At 40.7% G+C, this 23,803-nt stretch overlaps 2 protein-coding genes across 4 annotated transcripts; both read right to left on the minus strand.

Annotated features, from left to right (window-relative positions):
- Positions 1-4,391: 4,391 nt before the first annotated feature.
- st3gal5 (ST3 beta-galactoside alpha-2,3-sialyltransferase 5) lies at positions 4,392-12,970 on the minus strand. Of its 3 annotated transcripts, none has more exons than XM_043257005.1 (7): positions 12,618-12,970; positions 10,021-10,138; positions 9,803-9,923; positions 7,120-7,457; positions 6,847-7,033; positions 6,612-6,770; positions 4,392-5,562 (listed from the first exon to the last, which is right to left on the minus strand). In XM_043257005.1, exons 2-7 carry the CDS (start codon positions 10,122-10,124, stop codon positions 5,305-5,307), a joined length of 1,167 nt encoding a protein of 388 aa, XP_043112940.1. In that variant the 5' UTR covers positions 10,125-10,138; positions 12,618-12,970; the 3' UTR covers positions 4,392-5,304. The 3 variants fall into 3 exon arrangements, with proteins under 3 accessions (XP_043112940.1, XP_043112941.1, XP_043112942.1); XM_043257006.1 differs by having other exon boundaries at positions 9,803-9,920; positions 12,618-12,969; XM_043257007.1 differs by lacking the exons at positions 10,021-10,138; positions 12,618-12,970 and adding an exon at positions 8,725-8,842.
- A 2,914-nt stretch (positions 12,971-15,884) lies between these two features.
- rell2 (RELT like 2) lies at positions 15,885-22,612 on the minus strand. Its single transcript, XM_043257004.1, has 6 exons — positions 22,473-22,612; positions 19,547-19,851; positions 18,888-18,950; positions 18,737-18,800; positions 18,285-18,467; positions 15,885-17,108 (listed from the first exon to the last, which is right to left on the minus strand). The coding sequence occupies exons 2-6, from the start codon at positions 19,722-19,724 to the stop codon at positions 16,427-16,429; spliced, it is 1,170 nt and encodes a 389-aa protein (XP_043112939.1). The 5' UTR covers positions 19,725-19,851; positions 22,473-22,612; the 3' UTR covers positions 15,885-16,426.
- Between the last annotated feature and the right edge of the window lie 1,191 nt (positions 22,613-23,803).

Consider the following 23,803-nt stretch of genomic DNA (forward strand, 5'->3'; position numbering starts at 1 on the left):
TCTTCATGACTGAAGTACTGCTTTTTCGAAGACTTTAATAGGCAGTGGTTGGTGACCTGCCAAAGCATCTAACTCCAGGAGGAACCAGACCTGAACATTCTGACCCGTGACGGATTTCTCTAATTATTTCAAAGTCAGTAGTATCTGTTGTTTTTTCCCTCCCCCGACATTAAGTAAATAGTACATTTAGTTTGAATTATGGTTTAGTTCATATTTTAAAGGGGTCATATGATGTTGCTAAAAAGGAACTTTATTTCGAGTATTTGGTGTAATGCAGTTTTTATGAGGTTTAAGGTGCAAACACATTTATTTTTCACACACTGTACATTATTGTTTCTCCTTTAAGCCCCGCCTCCTGAAACGGGTTGATTTGTACAAAGCTCATCGTTCTAATAAAGTGAGCTGAGCTCTGATTGGCCAGCTCTCCCGTGCGTTGTGATTGGCCGAATACCTCAAGCGTGTGGAGGAAATGTTACGTCCCTTACCATAACATGATACGTGTCCCGGCGCTATTAAACACCAAAACAATAAAACATATTAAAACCAGGCGTTCCTTGCATCCAGTGAAGACATGATTAAGGTGGCTTGAGCAGGCAAACTTACTGAAATCCTCTTTAAACCTCTTTTTATTCTTCTTCTTCTATATCAAAACTGTGAACTCTAACAATGAAATCTGAAATCTATCTAAATCATGCTTGCAACATGCTAATAATGCTAGAAACATGCTAATTATGCTATTTACATGATTGCAACTAGCTTATCATTCTAACTACATGCTAGTAACTAGCTATTCATGCTATAATCATGCTAACAACATTCTAGTAACATGCTAATCATGCTAACAACATTCTAGTAACATGCTAATCATGCTGAAGTCACGCTAGTGACATGCTAATCATGCTAGAGACATGCTGGTAACTTGCTAACAAAATGGTAGTAACACCTTAGCAACATCCCAGGGACTATAGCAACCACCTAGCAACAGCTTAGCAACCACAGTCAGCATAGCTTCAGGAATCAGTTCTCAGTAAATGCACTGAACACACTCTAATGTTTGAGTTCATCTGTTCTGAACAGTGTAGGAAACACAACTTAACACTGATTTATAGCCGTGTTCTCTTTTAGAAACACAAACAAGAGTAGTTTTAGTTTCACACGAAACACAGCGTCTCCAGAACATGGCGCCCGCAGCAACGCTACACACAGAATAATAGCCCCGCCTACTTTCTTTGAGTAAACATGTGGGTGGAGTTATGCAAATAAAGCCACTCTGTGACGCAGAGAAGAGGTGTGTTTAAACGAGTCATAACTTTTATAAACAATATCTCTTTTTTTAATCTATTTATTTGAGTTTTAATGGTTTTACATGTTGTCTTATCCTTTTTAATCCTCTTAATCATTTTAAAGCGTGTGTGTCTTTAAACGTTCATGGGTCTGCCTGTCATGTGATCAGTCACATGACCAGTATGTACTGTTGTGACACTATGCTTTTAGCAGCCCAGGATTTAGTGTGTTTTAAGTTCCCTGTGAATATTGTAAATGCACTACCATTTCTTTTACTTTTGTTGTTGCATCATCCTTTAAAAACTCTTCTTTTACCTCAGTCAGATCAATCGGACCCCATTTTAAATCAATGTAATTGTGCCGATGAGGTTGATCGTGACAGGCAGTCGTTTGCTGGCCGCTGGCGTCAGATTATTAGTCATGAAATCAGACAGCTACTTCTAGTTGAGAGTGTCTGTAATCATGTCATGTAACAAAGAATCCGTCAAAAGAAAGAACTACTTTATGTGAAGAAAAAAAAACATTTCAGGAAAACATACACAAAATATATGTATTTTATTAATATAAACCATTTCATCCATGAAGTAACATTATTCTGGAAGTGTTTTTGGCTCTTAATGTCACAAATCATCATCTATGATCATACTGTGATCTTTACCACCATCAGCGGGGCTGTAAACATGGCTTCACTGTTTGAGTTGGCTCTTCAAAATTAACTTTCATTCCCTTCTTAGACCACCTGTCCACTACGTCAAGATCTCACGTTGCAGTCTTTGAACCTGAAGGACAGCATTCAGACACATGAGTATTGGTCTTCTTCTCTGGACTCACCTGATAGTCTGACTCCATGTCACATGAGTCTGAAAAACCTGACTGTTTCAAAGATTCCAGAACCCTTTGGCAGTCTTTTCCATGTCCTAGGCCGTGCGGATTTCCTCTAAAGGTGACATATCATGATAAACAGACTTTTTTGTGTTTAAGTGCTATAATCAGTCCCCATTGCATCTACCAACACAGAACATGTGAAAAAGAACCCAGTAAAAATTTCCCACGCTTGTTAAAATGCGAGACTCAGGAGATCTAAGGAGATCTTATCATAATATAACTGGCCCTTAATCTGCACTGGGTTTTCTCAAGTGACAATGGTGCACCGGTTCTAAGTAGCAAAGCATGCTAACCAGTGTTGCCAAGTCCTCAGAAATTGTCTACTTTAACACTCTTTATGAGATCCCAATACCATTGTATCTATCCCCTGGAATGTATATTTTACCAAGAAAAATGAGATGAAGCTAGTTTTGTTGTTAAAAAACCTGGCAACCCTAACTGTTCTCTCTTTGAAAAGTGCAATAGATGTGACAATCAAAACCAAACAGATGTCTTTTAGCAGAGTGTTTGAGTTATGAGTGGAAAAGACAACAAAGGGGTGGGGAACAGCAGCTCATTTGCATTTAAAGACACATACATGAAAATGACTGTTTCTGCTTCCACTCAAAACAGGCCTTTTATAAAATATAAAATAAATGATCTGTGGGGTATTCTGTGGGGTACTGGAACTTTACAGACACATTCTAGAGACACCCGAGACTTATATTAAATCTTGTAAAAAGGTTTATAATAGGTCTCCTTTAACAAGAGGCTTTCTTCTCTAAACCTCCTTTTGGTGTACAACTACACCACAACAATAACAACTAACATTATAGGAAACATCCTCTTCTTGCCGTTACCACAGACCTAAAAGGTGGTGAATTTCCTTTTACTGACTCGGACCTTTGAGCAAAATGAGCAAATCTTTTCGAGTTATTTAGTTAATTTATGCAGTATGAATCTGTCCCATCGTCACTCGGATGAACCTCGACTGGAGTCCTTCCAGAAGGGCTGAAGGTTTAGGCTCTTTTGGGAAGGAGAGGTGTTTAAAGGAATAGTTCACCCAAAAATGAAAATTACCATAAAAATCCACTCACCCCAAGCCATCCTAAGTGTGTACGACATAGGAGTTTTAAAAAGTACACTGGCTCTTCCACGCCTGCCAATGCTTGTGGAAGGTGGCCTTGATCCGGAAGCTCTGTAAATCAGATATATCTACAAGTACTCCGACATACTGCGAAAATACTTTTTGTTACAAAACCCATATGTTTAAAACAAGACTGTGTTGGTCTGAAAGAAGAAAGTCATATCCTCCTAATATGTCTAATGAAAGTGGTGTCATTCTCCTCCTTGGGCGAACTATTTCTTTAACCAGTGGAGTAGGGCAGGGGCCGATGCTTCTACATATAGACCCTCAGTCCATTCATACAGGCTCAGACCGGCCATGAGGACCATCACGATCCTTCCTTCTGGGTCAGTCAGGCTGTGGGCTGACCAAGCTGTTTTTCATATAAACGATTTAAACAGAAAAACTGAACCCTCTCAGGCTGGCACGTCTGGAGAAGATGCAGATCTCACACCCATTCACAAGCTGCTAGATCCCTCATTCCAAAAGATGTATTCCAAGTAAAGAAAATCATTAAAGCACAGCAACATTACAGTTTGACCTCATTCAAGCACGCTGCTCGGTTCCAGCACAGGGGTTTGTAAAGGCTTAAACGAAACCATGTGAAGGACAAAAATGCTGTGAACCCCAACAAAAATCAGGAAAATCACATCCACCTGTCCCAATACTCTACAGCTCTTCTGCCATTTGAAGACCACTGCAATTCTTTCCAGCTACGTCACCATCTAGAAATTACATCACTTTCTGGTTCCAAACTCTCCATCAGATGCTGAAAACACACACCAAATATTGCCAATAAACACACGGTGTGCTTTAATACTACTGGGGGAAATCACTATCCTAATTAAAGGCAAAGGTCCGATTCCCAATCTTCTTTAATAAATGAGAGAGGAAGAGTAGAGTAGATGGAGATGGAGATGAATCTATATGGAAAAGGCAATACATCTTTATTAACTAAGGGTACTTCGGAAAGTCTGGAAATTAGTTTAAGAAAGCTTAATGTAAAAGTATATATAAAAAAGTGGGAGTTTTTTTATGTTACCCAAGAAAAGATATTGAACTGATATCCATGCCAAATATTAAACGCTTTATCAACATCACAAAATTGCGTAAAAACTTTTATTTAAAATTTTTATTAATTATTGTGTAAAGCATTTAAAAAACAACCTTGATGAAACACAAACAAAAGTGCATAACTAAAAGACACACGCTTCTCTGTAAAACTGCTTTGAGAACATGAAATCAGTTACCGACTAATGTGTAAACCTCAATACTTTCTTACAGTTCAGGATCAGTGAGTAATATTTCTTCAATACTTAAAAACAACCCAAACACATTAGTCTTCAAACTCATCCTGTGAAGTTCTTTTGAGACAAAAGCTACATCTTGCACTCTAGAAAAGACAGATACTGTTAATCATCCCAACAACGAGCGGTTAAAAGTCTTTAGCTGGAGATCAGTCAGTGAAAAGACAAGTCAGAAAAGAAACTTTAGGACCCCAGGTTTCATGGTGAATGCAGTCTGGGACAATTTAGTGATCTTACATGAAGAATAAGGAAAAGATGAACACCACTTCATTTTAGCAGACATTTACTAGACTGTTCAGTGTATTTCCACAACAACGACTCCATCTATTGGAAAAGTACAGTTATTGCACTGATAACCAAAACACATAATACAGACAAAAAATATGCATCGTGAAAATGACAAAATATATTACTTCATATGTTCAGGCAGCTATAATCTGCTCACATTTTAATGCTTATTAATAAAAAAAAAATATCACAAACAAAAAGAGGACACTGATCATCCTTCAAATTGCTTTAAATAAAATATTTTACTTTGGCAAAATAGCTTTTTAAAACAAAAGACATTAAAACTTAAAATCTGAATTTAATCTAAAACCTTAATCGTTTTGAGATATTTCTTTTGATTTGATAAAAAACAGAGTCAGGGTCAGATCATCAATATCAGATGAGTTCTCAGCAGCACCTCTTTCACAGTTTCCCTCACCGTTCACCAGAACCCAGTCATCTTGAACAGAAGCTGCAGTGGACTCCTCCCGTGAGGTCAGAAATAACGCCGGACGTGACCAGACGCTTGAGGAGAACCGTCTCGGTCTGAACATCATGCGTGGCTTCCTTCAGCATGGACACCATGAGTGTGTGGTCGTAGTAATGGAGAGGAGCGTCTTTCTGGCTGAGGTTGTAGCCAAAGCCTGCTAAGCTCACCTCGTCACACAGGTACGTTGCCAGATTGAGCGCAGACACTCCTAAAGTAGGGACATTCTGGAAAAGAAACAACGTTTTAAGAACTGATTTTAAACTGATTTGAAATTGATTTTGAAATCGCTGACTCATTCAGATGACTGTGTTCATGATCGAGTCACCGAATCACTTGATTCACTGAAAACGGTTGAATCATTCAGTAATGAGCGATCGCTGGGTGTGGTGCTTAACAGTTCTTGCAGTGGCTTGGATAGAAACTATTTTCAGTTCTTTTCACTGTCAGTTGTTTTCTCAGTTTGTATCCAGACTAGATGGTGGATCAGCACCCAGAGATTATGTTCATCAGAGACCAGAACACCTAGATGCGCCCGTCGACAGATCACCAGATCCTGATGCACACTCACACACACAGACACAGACACACAGACACAGACACACAGACATAGACAGACACAGACAGACACAGACAGACACAGACAGACACAGACACACAGACACAGACAGACACACACACACAGACACACACACACACACACACACAATCTGACACAGCTGTGTTTAAAACTGAACAGGAAGTTAAGTGCTGGGCGTCCGGTCAGAGGAGAACTGGTCTCAGCTGAGTCTGGTTTCTCCCAAGGTTTTTCTTCTTCATTCTGTATGGATGGGGTTCTGGTTCCTCTGTCTTCTTTGTTGGGGACACTTAACTTCTAGAGATTATCATTGAATTGATTCCAGAGACCGTCTCTGTATTTAATAACAAACTGTTCACTCTCTTCTTTATACATCCCTGTCATTGTACTCTTCTACTTTATACTGTACAGTGCTTTGATAAAACCTGTGTTGTTAAAAGCGCTATATAAATAAAAATGATTGATTGAAAATGATTTAGCAAAAGCAGACAACATTGCATCTAAAATACTGAACTGTTCCTCAAACTGTTGATAACTGAACTCTTGCTGGTGAGATACTGATAAATGCCCTCATTTCTAGAAGTTTCTACTCATTCTAAGAGACTCCATCCTGATCATCAGACTCTGTAAGATGATGGAACAGGTTCATCATTTTAACACATAAAACCAAAACATTTTACTCCATTAAAAGCAGCTCACCTGGTCCGTGCCCCAGAGGCGCGCTCTAACACCGGGATAGTGGAGAAGATCGAAAGCCGTCTCTCTAATAATCTCTGGATTCAACAAGCGGAACTGGGAGGCCTTGAGCGGGAGACTCGCCGGCACGTCCTGCCAGAAAAACAGCCAGTTCCACAGCGACTGAAAGACGACGTGTTCAGTGAGACATACTGAGACAGACGGCACCGATCAAGACAATCCACAGACAAGCCCTCACCACGGACGTCCTGGTGATCATCGCACGGAGCCAGTGGAAGTCCACAGACTTATAGATCACAGCCACAAATCTGAGATCTGAATCCATGTCATCCCAGACCTTCGGGGAGCCCTCCGGGTAACTCATCCTGAAGGAGGTCCGGTTCCCCACGTCTGCACTGAAAGCTCGCACAGGCCCGCTGTTCAGCCTGCACACAAACAACAACCATTATTAGATCATATACCAAACACCTTTTAGCTAATAACAAACTAATTAAGCAGAGCCGACTCTTACCTAATGACGGTATCGAACCGATTAAAAAGAGCTCCGAGTCCCAGTCCTTTCAGTATCCCTCCGTTTCCAATCACCAGACATCGGCGACAGTCTCTTCCTCCACGTCTCTCCTCAGAAGAGGCTGGAAGGAGGTCCAGGATCTGCTGAAGCTTGTCCTTCATGTCCAGGAAACCAAACGGTGGGGGATATTGGAATATTTCTTTATTTAGATGCGTGTTCTTGTCCAAGAAGGGCTCTAGCACTGGTGTGGAGCTGTAGCGTTCAGCTTCCATTCTCTGTCGGGCAAAAGATGGTCTGCATTCTTGGGCCAGGATGTCTCGGACAAACATCTGGACACGCTGCGAGTGAAAAGACACTGCATTCATTTTCTGCATAACACTGGCACTTCTGCTTTTCTGTAAGAGTCAGCAACTGTTCATTTACATTTTATATGTTTAGATTGTATTTAGGTGAAATTTATTCCAACCATTGCTGTTCTTTTCTGAACGGACAAATCACGTGCAAAAAAACCCCACGATCAGCATTCATCTTGGTCCGAAAGAGCCATTTTAGGTCATAAAACAGTACGAACTTGAGCGAAGCTGCTCTGAATCTGTGTTTATTGTGAAAGCGCTACACAAACAGCACTGACATGGTCTCTCTCTCATCTGACATCCAAACTGTGTGGTGCCGTGGGTCCCCAGATGTTACAAGTATTACACCACTTTCTGGCTGACATTGAAATGAAAAAGAACACGGGCAGAAGTTGGGCTGCGTGTGAAATGTGTGCACATCTCGTCAAAGCCATTTCTGAAACGAGTTATAAATCTCGATCATGTGCTTTCAGACGGAGACACAATTACCACAGGGCTGCAGTTCTCTGACAAGCTGGACAAAACACAGACGATGTAAAGATATTGTTCACGACAAGGAACTACAGCTCTGTCCATCTCAAAACATTTAAAGGGTCATAGGCAGTGATTTCTATTTTTCCTTGTCTTTAGTCTGATGTATGAGATCTGCAATCCCACAAAAAGAGAAGGCTGGTCCAGACTGGAATATTTACATGAATGCAGGCCAAACGTTCACGCAAGCATGGTTTCAGGAACACAGGAGAGTGACGCAGACATGTCTGTTTCCCTGCGAATGCACCATCATTAACAGAAAGCAGATACTTGATTGTGCAAATCACTTTATGGATGACAGTTTGGTGAAGACAAAGGATGTGTGCATGATAACCTGACATGAAATGTTAATGAGATCAGGCAGAAGCGGTGATTTTCAGACAAAGCAGAATTGCTTTCATTGATTATTGAGTATTATTATTATTATTATTAGATGTTTTCACTGCTTAATGTATATCAATAAAATATCTGTGTAAGGATATCATCATCATCACATCGTCACTTATTTCAAACACTCGCCTGACGTTTGGACTAAAAACACGTGATTAAATGTGCTACTGTCATGAGCTCTGAGACACAGAGCCAGCGTTCACTGAGAAGACACACAAACAGCCGATGATCCCCACATCTACGGTATTGTTTGCAGTGGTTAGAGACGCTGCTCGTCTGAAAAAACATGATGGAGATGACCTTTAATAAGATGTTTTTACTCCAAACTCACTTCATGGGTTTAAAACAAATCCTTCGGTGAGATGATGTGGATGGGTTCCTTCTACAGGAAGGAGGCGCAGAATTACCGCAGACTTTGTCTAACACTGATTGCAGTTTCTTGTGTAGGCCTAAAATGAAACAATACTTCAGAAATCTGACGTATCGTCCGGCACTGTTGTCCTCCGTGGACGTCCAGCGGGTCCAGCTGTGTAAACTTAGACACCAAGTTAAGACTAAAGAACTAGTTTTACCACCGGTCGAACTTCAGTAAAACAAATAAGACCAATCTACCTTTTCAGAACTGAGTTATAAAAAAATAGATGACAAACTTTCTAGGACTCATCTAACAGGTTGCGTCTGGTTAACTCGGCCCCAGGTCTTTTTCTGTTTCTGATCTCAGCAGCGTGTTCTTTTCTTCTGTGAACGTAGTAAACCGCTGATTCAGTGGCTCCTAATGTTCCTGTGCTCTATCGGTTTTGTTTTTGAAGCCTAACATTGATGTGTTTCTCTTGCATTAAGAGATCCTTTGACCACATTGTGATTCACAGCAGGTTTCTAAAGGGAAATGGTACACTTAGAATCAACTCCGGACCTTTTACCTGCTTCACTGACGCAGAAATAATGAAGGAATAGCCCGCATCTTTCAGTGAAACAGCTTTTGAGTCAACTGTCCTTAAAATACTGCCTTGAAACAGAGGGAGGTACATATTAAAGAGCTGTAACTCTTGCTGAAAATGTTTTCTAAAGATAATCAAATTACAAGCAATAGCAGAAAATAAATAGAACAGAACCAAGACACAAATAAGATGAGAGTTTTTTCAGGTAATGTTACATGTTAAATGACACTGCATAGTCGTAACTGCATAAATTAAACATAGATTAATCACTGTTAATGTAACGACGGCCAGACTGAATGACTTTGTGCCTTCAGGCGGTTTTTAGTCGAGTCTTGACGCGTGTGAAGTGGAATGAGAATTCTGAGAAGTCGAGCGTCACAAGCGCTGCTGAAGTTCTGTGAGCAATAACTGTACTTGAAGATACTTCCTGAATCCGCTGTAAAGACAATGTAAAAAAACAGATGGACGTACCTTCCTATAGACGGGGTCCACTGGAACCTCCACGGGCTTCGGCTCCGAGTGAAACACAGGCAGCTTGAAGAGGACCAACGAAATCAGGGCCAAGCTCAGAAGAGGAATAAGCAGCTTTCTGCTGGAGTAAAAGACGCCCGTCACATAAATGGACTCAAACTTACAGCATCAGTGCCAAGGGTTTCCAGATCAAGACGACTGCGCTGTGCTCGGTTCACCTGGGTTGACAGTGCCACTGTCTGACGGCTTTCCTCATGGTTGATGAGCACCAGATCCTCTCTTCACTTCTGCTGCCTTCAACGAGAGGCGTGCGCTTCCGCATGTGCTCGACTGCTCCTTAAAATAGCACACAACAGAGTACTGAAACTTCCAAGAACAATCAAACCCAACGCCGAATTCTCAATCTGCTGCATTCATCTTTAATCATGTCAAGGATCTTTAGAGGAATTCTGCTCAAGGAATTCATTCAAAATTCAAACTTATTCATTTGGGTTCACCTTCCAGAATCTGCCAGTAAGTTTTAGGAGCTCATATTAGTCATCAAACAGAGTCAGATTCTGTAAGAGAACTTCTTCAAACTGTGGATGTGACCTAACCCTGACCTTCCTGGACAATTATATATGATTAAATACAAAATCAATGGTTTTATGAGGTTTGGGATTGGTAAAATGTTCAAGACCAAAATTTCGACTTTGGCTCGGTGTAAGCATGTGTTCAGTCGGGTGGAAAACTCCAAGCAACACCAACGGCAGTAACACACCGATCCAACTAACCCCTACAGACTGGTTTGTTGGTGTTTGTCTGTGGGGTGTGAAATGTATGACCCAACTTAAAAAAAAAATAATAATAAAATCAAGGTCTATAATCATGAGTCCATTCTTCATTCATGGATCACTCATTTGGGGATTTAACATGATCCAGCACTGTCAGGTTCTTTGAAGCTGCTATCATAGTTACAGATCTGTTAGCTGTTGAGCAGCAGCCTCTTTTATGCAAAAAAGATTAGATTGTATCATTAACTGAAAGTGACACTCAAATTCTGTCCCAGCCGCTGCCGCTTCCTTACAAGAGTATCCTCTTTAACTTAGAAAAAATGCAAAGCTGTTTAAAATAAATAAATAAATAAAAATAAAGAAATAAATAAATATAGATATATAGATAGATAGATAGATAGATAGATAGATAGATAGATAGATATATAATAAAAGCCCCACACGAACAGTTTGAGCCGAGCGTTCATCTGAACAGTGAGCTCGAGCAGCTGGCTTTGATGCATCGCTGCAGACACTAACCGCTCAAACCACCCGATGCTTTTAGGATGCAGTCGTTCGTGTCTTAACCCTTAAGACCCCGGAACGATTTCTCCTTACAGGAAAATAATGGGGCATTTAAAACAGACCATGTGGACCACTTTTAAAATGTTTCTGCAGTCGTTTTGGAAATTAAACTCCTTCTGAAAGATCTGTAATGTTACATATACATATACATGAATATATACATGAATATATACATATATATATATATATATATACACACACACACACATATATACACATATACACACTGTATATATATGACATTTGCTTTTATGATATATACTTTTCATAACATATCAGAATTAAACAAAATAAAAGAAAAAGATAAGACTTTTCCTGTATTTTACTGCTCTAACACAGCATTTTTCAGCTGCAAACATTACATTTTCCATCAGCTCTTTTGTATCATCCCAATTCTGCCTTCTCATGTATATGGTTTAACCAGAAATTAATTTATAGGGGTTTGTTTTTGACTTGAAAATGTGCAAACTGAACGAAATAACTACCTCACACGGGAGGTCAATATGTTAAACGCATGGTAAAATATGCCTTTAAATGAGCATCAAAGATCACTTAACACTAAAATAACTGGTTCAGATGAACCTTTGGAGCTCATTCGTTTTTCTTAATGTGACAAATACATCACATCACGATTCTGTCTACTATAATGTTAACAGTCAGACGTGACATATATCAGAAGCACTGTATAACCCATCTCTACTTGTTACTAGTGCTCTATAAATAAAGGTGAGGGCACACATCTCAGCTTGTTTATCCACCACAAAAACTACATCACTTCACACTCACTGAGACATTTTCAAGGCCTATATTTACAAAACACAGTCTTCTGGCATGCACCATTTGATCATAATAAAAAAACCTTGAAGAAGATGCTTCTAATTTCTTATATCACATTGACTACACGTTCCCTCACACATTAATTGTTTCAATAATCATTAAGAAATAATGCATATTTAGTTGTTTCTTTAGAGTGTATTCATTTAGGCCAAGTACTTCATATAAACACTTTAAAGATATTACCGTGTTTTGAAAGCATGCTATAATAACAACCCGCCAAATATATGAACAGCACGACACATTAATATCATCTTTAGCAGGCTGCGAGGTGTTTGCCCAATGCATGCATTTCAGGACATTTCAAGGGCCTTTAACGTTCAAATAAACACTAAACAATGATAACCAACTACGAGATTAATTTGGGTAAATACCGATAAAAGAACTGACCTCAACTGAGTCCATTTTATTACAGAGATAGAAACGCGTTTAATCTGATCGTTATACATCACCATCAGTCTATCCTCGTTCAGTGTCGTGATACAATCTGTATCGTTAAAAGCACGGTATAAATGAAAGCGATTGTTTGATACAGCTCAAACATCATGTACAGTGCTGTATAAACCACGTCGTGGTGAAGTATAATGCTTCTGTTCACTCCCGAAAGCGCTTTAATAACTACAGTAATAACGATCCTCACTTACCTTTAGCTTTAGCCTGGCGTGTTCATAATAATCCGCGAGCTGCACAGAATAACTCCCCGCTGTCTATATCCATCATCTAACCAGTTACAGTAGAGCCGGAACTCCCGACGCCGCGTCAGGAAACGGGATCTTAAAGTTACATTTGTATATCTCGATGTGTTTTATCATAAAAGCCGGACGCGCAGCCCATCTATCCGAGGCAGCCGCGCGCCGACGCCATTGCTCGGGACGCGCGTGGACACCACTCTCCGGCGCCTTCCGTTACCTTTAGACCGACAGCTTTAACGTTCGGTTGCGTTTAACCGAATGAACGCTGGTAGATCACGCGGTGTGCCTGGCCTCTCCAGCCTCCTCCTCCTCAGGCGTGTCACAGACACAACACTCAGGAGACCAATGAACAACCTTCTAACAAACAGCACACATAGCTTCTTTGATACGTTATTTTCAGCGATGGTATTTATTATCCATGATTTATTACTAACAAATCAGCATGCGACATGTTGAACTGAAAACACTCTTTTACCCGAAAAGCAAAAACAGAAGCTAAATCGGCAAACTGCAACTAAAGTGGGAAGAAAAACCGACTGCGAACAGAACTGGTTTGGAGAGATGGATAAGGAGAAAGACTCACAGAGCTTCAGGGGAACTGTAACACATTTCAAATGAGGCCTGTTCAAACCAAATGTACTTCCCAGAGAACACATCTACATCTAGGAGATGTGTGGAACATTCGGGAAATATGCTACACAGGGGTTGGACAAGAAAACTGAAACCTGCTTTTAGACCACAATAAACACCATTAGTATGGTGTAGGGGTTCCTTTTGAGAGCATTGCAGCATCGGTCGGTCTTGGGAATGACAGATACGAGTCCTGCAGAGTGTCCAGAGGGATTCTGAGCCGTTCTTCTTGAAGAGTAGTGTCCAGGTCACTGTGTGATGCTGCTGGAGGAACACGTTTCCTGACTCCAAAACACCACAAAGTGTCTCAATAATACTTCGATCTGGTAACTGTGCAGGCCATGGGAGATCTTCACTTTTATGTTCATCAATCCACTCTGTCACCGGTCTTGCTGTGAGTTTTGGTACATTATCATCCTGATACACGGCACCGCCTTCAGAATACAGTGTTTGAACCACTGGGTGCACATGGTCCTCCAGAATGGTTCGGTAGTCCTGGGCAGTGACGTGTCCATCCAGCACAAGTATTGGGCCTATAGGGAATGCCATGATATTGCAGTCCAAACCATCACTGATCCACCCCCATGCTTCATGCAACAATCTGAGTGGTTTGATTCTTTAAGGATTCTCCACACCTCTCCTGTGAGGAAAGACAGTGAAGGCAGACTCATCAGAGAACAATACATGTTTCACATTGTCCACAGCCCAAGATGCTCACTGCTGGCACCATTGAAACCTACGTTTAGGAGCGGCACGAGTGACCAAAGGTTTGGCTTTAGTAGCCCGGCCATGTCTATTGACCCTGTGGAGCTCCAGACAGACAGTTTTGGTGGAAACAGGAGATATGAGGAGCATGTTTAATTCTGCAGTGAGTTGGGCAGCTGTGGTTTTATGTTTTTGAGGTTTGGGATTGGTAACAGCTTCCTCTTTCGTCCACAGTGACTCCTGTTGGATGTGGTTTGTTGTTCTTGGTGTATGCTGACACTACCCTGGACACCGTGACTCTTGATACATCACTAACACTTGCTGTCTGGGTCACAGATGCTCCAGCAAGACGTGCACCAATAATTTGTCCTCTTTGGAACTCTGATATGTCACCCATAATGTTGTGTGCATTTCATTATTGGTAAGCAAAACTGTTCTATTACTCTGCTAGTTAAACCTTCACACTCTGCTCCTACTGGTGGAATGTATAATCAGTAAAGTTTGGCCACCAGACTTATCAAATTCGAAACCTCCAACATTAAATTGGTCAGTGTTTCAGTTTCATTGTCCAACCCCTGTATTTGTTCGTATATTTAAAAGCATCAGCCTGAATCTCCTCATGGTGTTTCTCATTAGAGAGCTTCTTATCTTTGTCAAAAGTACAGAAATTGAACACAACACAAACTAATGTGTACTGTATTTGATTTCTGTAAAGCCTGTTTTGCTGTGCTACAGGGACTGTGGTGATGCCCTTTTTTCAGCTAGTGCATTCTAGAGATGAATATTTGTAATTGTTCAACAATTAAAAAGAATATCGTAAAGACAAATGTGAGTTTTATGGGTTGGGGTTGAATAAAATACGGTATACAGTGTTGTACCGCAATTGGATTGTTTTATACAGGTAAAAAAATTAAACTGAACAGTACTAATACTGACAAGACAATAATAATCCTTTAAATGAAAATACAGTAATAAGTAATAATATATCCGTTTACCGTAGCAACAGTGAATTAAACATCGTTTATTTCATTTTTGGATGAAATATTCCTTTCATTGTTTAGATTTTATAATGCATTATTTTCTTGTCAATCAATTAGTTACCATTTATAAATAACATTTTGGATTGAACAAAAAGAGCAGACAGGTATATTGAAAATGTTCATTCATTCTCTGCTAGCAGGTGGTGTTTCTGAAATGGTAGAATCATAGCAATTTCCAGCAAACAGCCAGAAAACAAAGCAGAGTAGCGCCTGACTATGTATATGTCTTTAAGAAATAATAGCCTCTTAAAGTCACATTAACCCATATATCAATTCTACACCTTCCACGGCCAAACTGAAGTCTTCTTGAAATCATAAATAGGACTTTCTTTCTGTGATCTAAGTACTGGGGTTCCTCAGGGCTCAGTTCTAGGACCACTTCTCTTCTCTGTCTACACCCCATCACCAGGTCCTTCAGAAACTTCTGTGCTCTTTCTCTCATTCCATCCTGATGATCTGACGATAACACGACTTTTCTTGCTGGATGAGGGACCATCACCTTCAACTCAAACTATCCTGGATGTGGTTTCAACAAACCCATCACTGCATCATTACATCAATTTCTCCATCCAGTTATAAGTACAACAACCGTAGGTGTGTCTAAAGTTTATACAGTCTTCATGTTGTAGACCGCATGTCAGGGTCATGTGGTGTGGCTTAGACTTGCCATGATTAATTTTCGTCCCCGGTGTGGTCACAGCGTTCATGTTTAAACAGGTCATGTATTCGAGTAGATTGGACACTAGGTGGTGCTTTGTGGTATTTTTTGCAGCGGTTGTCTACACTCAAGTAATATTACATTAAACATGACATTTAAAGGTACCATCAATAAAATATATTCTTATAAAAGTATTATTTGTTTATTTACATCTTACAAAAAACATGTTTTACAGTGCACAAGGATCTGGGTTATCATTTTATTATATTGTATACACACACACACACACAGCATCCTCGGTGCGGATGGTGCAATAGACTCTTTGCTTGAACAACCAGAATTTTCACGTGTTTATAGTGTTGTTTTAAAGATGCATGAGGATATTATAAATACACAACTCTTATCATGATTTCTATTGTATTCTTTTAACAGCCATAACCTCACATACTGCGATCTGACCCTGTTTGTGGTTTGGAGAGATCTGATCTGTGTGGAGGGACTGTACAGAGTTGAAGCTGCTTTGTAAAGAGGGGAACAGAAAACCACCGAATGGTCAATGCAGGCTACTTTAATATATTGCTTTTCAATTAGGCCCATCATATGTAGATTTAATACGCAATTAATTCAGTGTATTACTGGTAAAAAGCAGTGTTATTGCAAATTCTAAGTTTTCGGTTTGAGTCTCATTGTCAAATAACAACACTTTGATCATCTTGTGATGTTCAGCTCTATTGCTGATCCTGATGAAGCTGTCCGGGCGTGAGGTCATCGTGTGTTGTGCTGTCATCTCTGCGGTCGGTGTTAGCTGCGGGTGTGATGATAGTCTCTTCCACAGTCCGGACCACAGAAAACCTCGAGCAGCCATCGCCAACAGTCCCCGGTAAGTTTGCGCTTATTCCGTCCCGTGGTTTCTCTTTTAAAGCGGCTTCATCAGTCTTCGGGTTCTCTGGGCCGCTTTCGCTCAGAGTCTCCTGTAATTGACTCCCGGAGGCTTTATTTGAGTTTTCATCCAAAGCGGTTTTGTTGGGATCGGTGGGAGACGCTGCGCTGGAGCTCCAGCAGTCAGATAACTGATCGGCGGTGCTCGACTCCTCCTTGTCCTCCACGAACACCTCCTGTCCCGCTTTAGTCTCCACTTTAGTCTCCGCAGCATTACCAGCCTTATAGAAACCCAGCAGTGTTACGCTTTTCTTGCGCTTGCTGAGGTTGGGGACTTTGCCGTTCACCGCTCCAGCTTCTTTGAACATGTTGCGGATGTTGTATTCCTCCTGAGGTTTTTTGGAGGCGTCTTTAAAGCCCGTCCTGCTGTCTGAGAGCGTCGTGTCATTCGAGGTGTTTCCGGGCTTCGGTGTGGGAAGATTCATCGAACCCTGCAGGCTGTTCCTCTTCTCCATGTGAGTGACACGGAATCTGTCGATTTAAAGATGACGTTCAGCTTCATAATAATCTGTTATTAATAGCTTCCATCCACAGATATTATTCTGTAATACTTACTGGTGTAAAGAGTCACACACAGTCAGAAGTCCACACACAGGTTAATCTTTAAATCCTTGAAATTCATTTTAGAATAATATAAATCATGATTACCTATGAACTTATTCACACAACTGGGTCAGATTTAGTGTATATTAAAGGCGGTCATGAACTGTCTGTTTATGATGTTATCAAGACATATAATTTAGAAGTAATAGGCTATTTTCTGTCATGTTTTCACTCTCTCGTCTGAAAGCTCTGTTTAAATAGGGCCGGTGGATAACGACCAGTGCTGTGATTGGCTAATAGTTGTGTGTGTTTAACCGCCTACGTTCTTCACCGACGGATGCTGCTGTGGTAGAAGGTAAAAAAAAGCTTATTATTTACACTACAGCTGCGAGTGGGTGGGCGGGGCTAAACAAGGTAGCCTTTGTAGGTGGAGCCAAAGAGGCAGTGCTGTAGAATTGGTGGGCGGGGCTAATAGGCCGTGACGTGAAAGCAGGCGTTGTTCTTGTTCTTGTTCTGCTTATCCGCGCTATTACATCACAGAGTAGAACAAGCTGGGTTTAGACGAACAAGACGTTTTGAGTGAATTTCTCTGAGGAAATTTAGATTTCTCAGTTCATGACCCCTTTTAAAAATGTTAGTGTGTCCTGTCCTGATATTATAATGAAGTGGCTTGGGTAACCTTTAAAAGTGGTACAGCGTAAACTAAAGTGCTTTTAAATGTTGCTGGGTGTCATGTGATACTATATCATGCGTTTTTTTCTACATCTGAACAGTTTTGAAGCAGATTCATAGTAAGAAAAATTGTGTTAATGTTGTGTAATTGATCACATATTAAATTTCAGCTCTAATACAGCTGAACACAAGTTAACGGTCCTTTTTCAACCGAATTCAGTTTATTCAAAGTTCATCCACCATGAAACTACTTCAAAGACAGCTTCACCTCTGCAAAACACTGACGTGTCGTTATTCAGAGCAATTACGCTTCGACAGCGCAGCCGATTGAAGATGAACTGTCTTTCACACCTCATATTTCAATTGTCGTTTACACGTCACCATCATTTACACTTTATCCTTGTTTTGGGTGTTTCTGATGAAGAATCTGACCTGCCCACAGAAAGCACGGTCTGCTCTCCCGGCCGGGCTCTGCTGCGAGACACTCGGCTCCTGCGGCGGCTTTTCAACACGTGACTCTGCATGCAGTGAACACACGAGCTGAGCTCTCCTCCCAGATGAACGGTGTGATGGTGAAGAGGAAGACCTCCCACGCTATCTTTGTGATGCAAGCCGCTGAGAAGAAAGAAATATCTTCAGCATCTGCTCCTCTTTTACATCTGCATTCATTCAGAGATCAGTGTGTACACTCCTCACACACATATACACCGATGACCGATGATACTTCAACGTAAATAACCCCAGAGGGTCATATCAAACAACATTATGCAGACCTAATGAAACACTTTACACAGTTATAACAAAACATGTTTATGAATTAGACTAAATTAGACGTTCATCAGACAAAATGCATATTGAAAGAGTCACAAAAATAATAATCATACCGTGGATCGTGATGTTCGCAAACATTCTGGCCGACCAGCATGTCTTTGAAAGCCTCCATATTAGCTGTGACACAAAAATAGCAGCCACAAAAATCATTTAAATGCAGTGCAAAAGAAAAGACTTCAGAAGAGAAGAGAGAGTGATCTGTACCTTCGTTCTCAATGATGCATTTCAGGATTTGTTCCACTGTGTCTTGACTGTCTTCTGATTCGTCTGAGTGGAAAAAATATATATTATTTCATTTACGGTGATGATGATCTTGGTGCAAACCGCTTCTTCCACTATTTATGCAAATAGGCAGCCACTGCCATGTTTTATTAAGTCAGAAAACGTTGCAGATGTTCTGTGCATCAGAGCGAACCTGATTGGATGTACTGCGAGGTCAGAAATCAGTCAATAATCTAAGTCTAATATCCCAGTTATCCATAAATGTCTGCTCAGCGGTACGCTGGGGAAAAACTCGAAAGGTCAATGGAAAAACGGTGCTTATTTTTGGATCCCTTAACTGGATTATGCAAGCACATTAAAAAAAGTGATTCTGAGGGATTTCTTGGTATGACGCCAAGGAATCTGAAGACAAATAAAACCCTCTGTGGGATACAGATGCAGAATGTACAAAGATAAAAACTATGATCTTGTTTTCTTCAGTCTCTCAACATTAGAGACGTGTGTCTCAGCAGTTTTAGAAAAACATTAACCTGCACCCTAAGTGACTGTAAAGTACAGTAAACATGGATTCATAGTTTACAGTCATTCTCTTTAAACACGTACGGATTTAAAACTTTTTAAACAAGAGTGAAGAGACTTGCCATCTTGCTCTGCCCCCAGCTTGTCTTCACAGTCTTCCTCGTCCTCCTCCAGCTCGCAGCGGTAGCCCTTCTTCTTCAGACAGTGACAGATCAGGAATCCCAGAAGGCCCGTGATGAAGAAGAGGAACACCAGGATGAAGATGGTGTATCCCGGAGGGTCTGTCTCCAGGTCTGTCATCACGCTGCAGACGGAGGGAAGTCACATTACAGAGCAGGTAAGCAGCTCTCTCTCAGCAGCTCGTCTCCGTCACTCTCCCTGCGCTCGGACAGATAATCAGCCGCTGAGCTCCATCGGGGTTTAATTCCTGTAAACCAGCAGCGTTATCTTTCTGTGCAGACGTGTGTTCAGAGGATCTCGACCCACACCCTCTGACTGATGCTCGCACACACGCACACGCACACACACACACACACACACACACACACACACACACGTTTGTTTTTGTGAATTGTAGGGACTCTTCATAGGTGGAATGTTTTTATTCTGTACAGACTGTATGTTATTGTTCTACCCCTTACAGGAATCTACTCACATTTTTACATTTTCAAAAAACTGTATGTTTTATAAGCCTTTTGAAAAGTGAGGACATGATGAAATGCCATCATAAGTCACCTTCTCCTCGTAATATCGGTCATACCCATGTCAGTATACGCATCTGTGTCCTCGTGTCTCACAAAAACACACACACACACACACACACACACACACACACACACACACACATGCGCGAGACTCAAGTCAGGTTCATCTGCATAGTGTTTTTTTCCCAATGCATACTGTTGTGAAAAGCAAATAAAGTGTTAATGAATAGGCCGAAGGCTACAAAACCAGCTTGTGGAGAGCAAGGACTCAGGCCTCATGTGGAAGAGACGGTCGAGAGCCGGGATAAAGGTGTAAGGAAACTATTCCGTATGCTTTATTGAACTGTTTGAAAAAGCTTCATCGTTGAAGGAAAGCTACTTTATTCTCCCCCAGTCACATTTCCATTCCCCTAAACAGCGGTCTAAGGGAGGCAGATGACTGATATTGGGTTTGACATTTTTTACCACTATAGCACTTTCAGTTTGTCTCTCTGTCACGTCGTATGATCCTCATCGGACCTCCAGGACCACCGGCGTATTTCTGGGCATTTACAGCTGCTTATACACTAAACCCTTCTGAACTTCTGAAAGCTGAGCCTCAAACAGTAGAAACACACCAGATCTGCAAAACCAGACGCTAATTCTCGGCCTTCAATTTCATAAAACACTTCTTGCGAAACACAACACACTCACACTCACACTACACTAGATCAGCCATTAATATTATGCCAAAGGTGTTCTGAATGTGCAAGGATTTGTGTGTACATTTAAAAAAAAAAAAATAAGCAGCAGAAAAAACGGTAAGGTCTGTTTCTCAGCACACAGCAGCGCTGTCAGCATTTCTGCTGCTGTACTGTGTTTACATTCGGCCATTGATAATTGTCACAAAAATGCATGCATGAAATCATTGAGGAATCCAAACAATAAACGCTTTACATGAACCGAAACCCGATACTGATTATAAGGTGCTTATATGGTTTAGATTCAGATGTGTGTGTGTGTGTGTGTGTGTGTGAGAGATTGCTTATTCAGCTTTCTGCTTGAAGTTCTTGTATTCTAATTATAATTTGGTGGTTTGCAGTTTGTTTTTCCCGTAGCCAGCTTCTCAAGGTCTTTCTATGGAAATTGCTGAATTAGTTATGACCTGGATCATCTTACAGGCTCTCACCTATTGAAAGCTGGAGAGCGTGAGCGAGATCCTCTGCAGAATGACTCAGCATTCTGATGACCTCCAGAAGAAAACACACACAGATGACGCTGCAGGAATCGCTCTCATCCTCCACCATCGAGCACCGTCTAAGTGGGCTTCGCTTGGTCTGTGCTCTTAACTTCAACGCATCCAGCATGGGTCGTCAACAAATTAATAAACGCGGTCTAATATGTACATATCTTGCATACAGGAATCTAATTTCCTTATAGGACGTCTACTCAGCTAGTGGTGGTGAAAAACGGACAATTTATATATTCAACATATGTTATCTGCAGATTGATGAATGAACTTGAATGAAAGCGTTGGGAAATTACAGATATGGCTGAAAAACACTGAATTTCTAAAGGTTTCCTCTACAAGTGCCATTACAAACCATCAGCTTTTAACCATTAAACAATGGTTTCCTTTGTTTGGAGGAATATCTCACTGGGAGGTAGTGGTTTTGACTAAAGCCACTAATAGAAGGTGACAGAAGACCCACAGGAACCTTTACAGTTTCCATTAAAACCAGTAAAACCATTAGAAATTCTCTGATGGTGGATTTTTTTAACTAAACGTATTACTGTGCATCCAAACATTATGCAGATACATCTTCCCATGCGTTTTATTGTTCAGATTGCTCGTACTTGTATAATCAAAAGAAACGTGCACTCGGTCAATAACGTGACTTAGATCTCACCTTCAGCTCTTTGTTGGTGTTTTTGTGACGCGCAGATGAGAACGACACATTTCATATTTTCATCACATGTCGGATTTTAAGAAAGCGAAACTTTATTTACGTGGAGAAGAAAAGCCCGAGCTTCTCCATTGACTGACTGACTCGTAGTTGTCGTTAATAGTTCTCACGTCGCTTTATTCCTCCTCTCTGGGCGAGTTTTCATACTTGAGCTGATATTAATGACTGACCGGCTCTTTCTGACACACACACACACACACACACACACACACGCGCGCGCGCGCGATAATAAAAGCATCGATTCACGACGACTTTAACAGATTCGCGTGCCGTTTCATGTGTTTATTATACATGCATTACTCAGGCCTTTAAACCCGACTCATCCAGAGATCAGATCGCGTAAAACAGCTCAAACACGACACGTATTTCCGCGGAGGAGGTAATCGTGAGGGACTCACCGGAGCTTCTTCTGAGCAGCAGCCGATCTCAGGATGCTTTCAGGATGACATTGAGAAGGAAGCGGCGGCGGGACTCAGGAGGATCTTCGACACACATTTAAAGCGAGACGACACGAGAACCGCTCAGCTCTCGAGAGAAGCTCCTTCAGAACATCCATCCATCATATACTTCGTGTCATCACAGACGACTTTCAGATGAACAAATAACATCCGGTCTCTATACAGCCTAATGTCCACACGATGTCCAAAACACAAAGAAGTGAATGAATGAATGAAGTTGATAACACACTGCACTACATCTGAGGTGCTGAATCAGCACAAACATAAAAAGATACGATTGATTCCTGGACCACTATTTCAGTTAAAAACCGTTTCCTTATCCAGTCATCTTGGAAACTAAAAATCCACTGCCTAAAGTTATCTAGACAATTTCATTGAGTTTTTTAGATTTCACAGTATTAAAGGTGTAGCTGATGATCGACATCAAGAGAACTCATCAAAGAAATGTGTGCAGCCTGAAAGGTTTAAACAAAAATAATAACAACAGAATGTTTTTTTGAGTTGACAGAAGCACAAGTTCTGTATTTCACTCAATTCATTTTAAAAAGGAGCTCAAATCCCGTCTAAACGTGTGGCAGGAGTTACAGTTAGCAATGAAAGGTGTATCATATGTCTTAAACTTTAGATACTAGTCTAATGTTCAACTAATCTGTTAAGGACACAAACGATCCATCTTTTTACTAATTTACCAAATATTAGTCATGTCAAAATATTATTAACACTGACTTTTTGTTTACTGTGCATTTACTAAAACAAAATGTAAGTTACTAATTATTACACTGTATACTGTTTGTTGCTTTATAGCTTTTATTAATTGTTCGGTGGGTGTGTTGTGTTTTTGACCAGCGGGTGGCAGAAACCTCTTTAAGAGCCTTGATGCTTCAGAAAGAAATAAAATGTCTATATTTCGTATGAAAGGCTGCATTTACGATTCAAGACGCAAGCAAACAACATAAATGTCACACTACACCGAGTGGCTCCTCAAGAGATAAATAGCTAAATAGATGAAATTATAATAAAACAAAAATGCTTCTCAGCTGACAAACTATATGAATAAAAACAATATCACACTGAAGACAGTGTTTTCAGTCATCAGGGAAACACACACAAAGTGCAGGGACTTCAGATCATCCAGGAGACCAAACGTCTGCTTTATAAATCAGTGAAATTTGAGATCTGAGATTGGATTTTCATTGGATTTAGAAAGCACTTTAAAAAATCCACACTGGCTGACCAAAGTAGTCTACATATAATAGCATAGAAAAAGACTT

Source organism: Puntigrus tetrazona, chromosome 14, assembly GCF_018831695.1.
Source record: "Puntigrus tetrazona isolate hp1 chromosome 14, ASM1883169v1, whole genome shotgun sequence".
In the NCBI taxonomy this organism is placed as follows: Eukaryota; Metazoa; Chordata; class Actinopteri; order Cypriniformes; family Cyprinidae; genus Puntigrus; species Puntigrus tetrazona.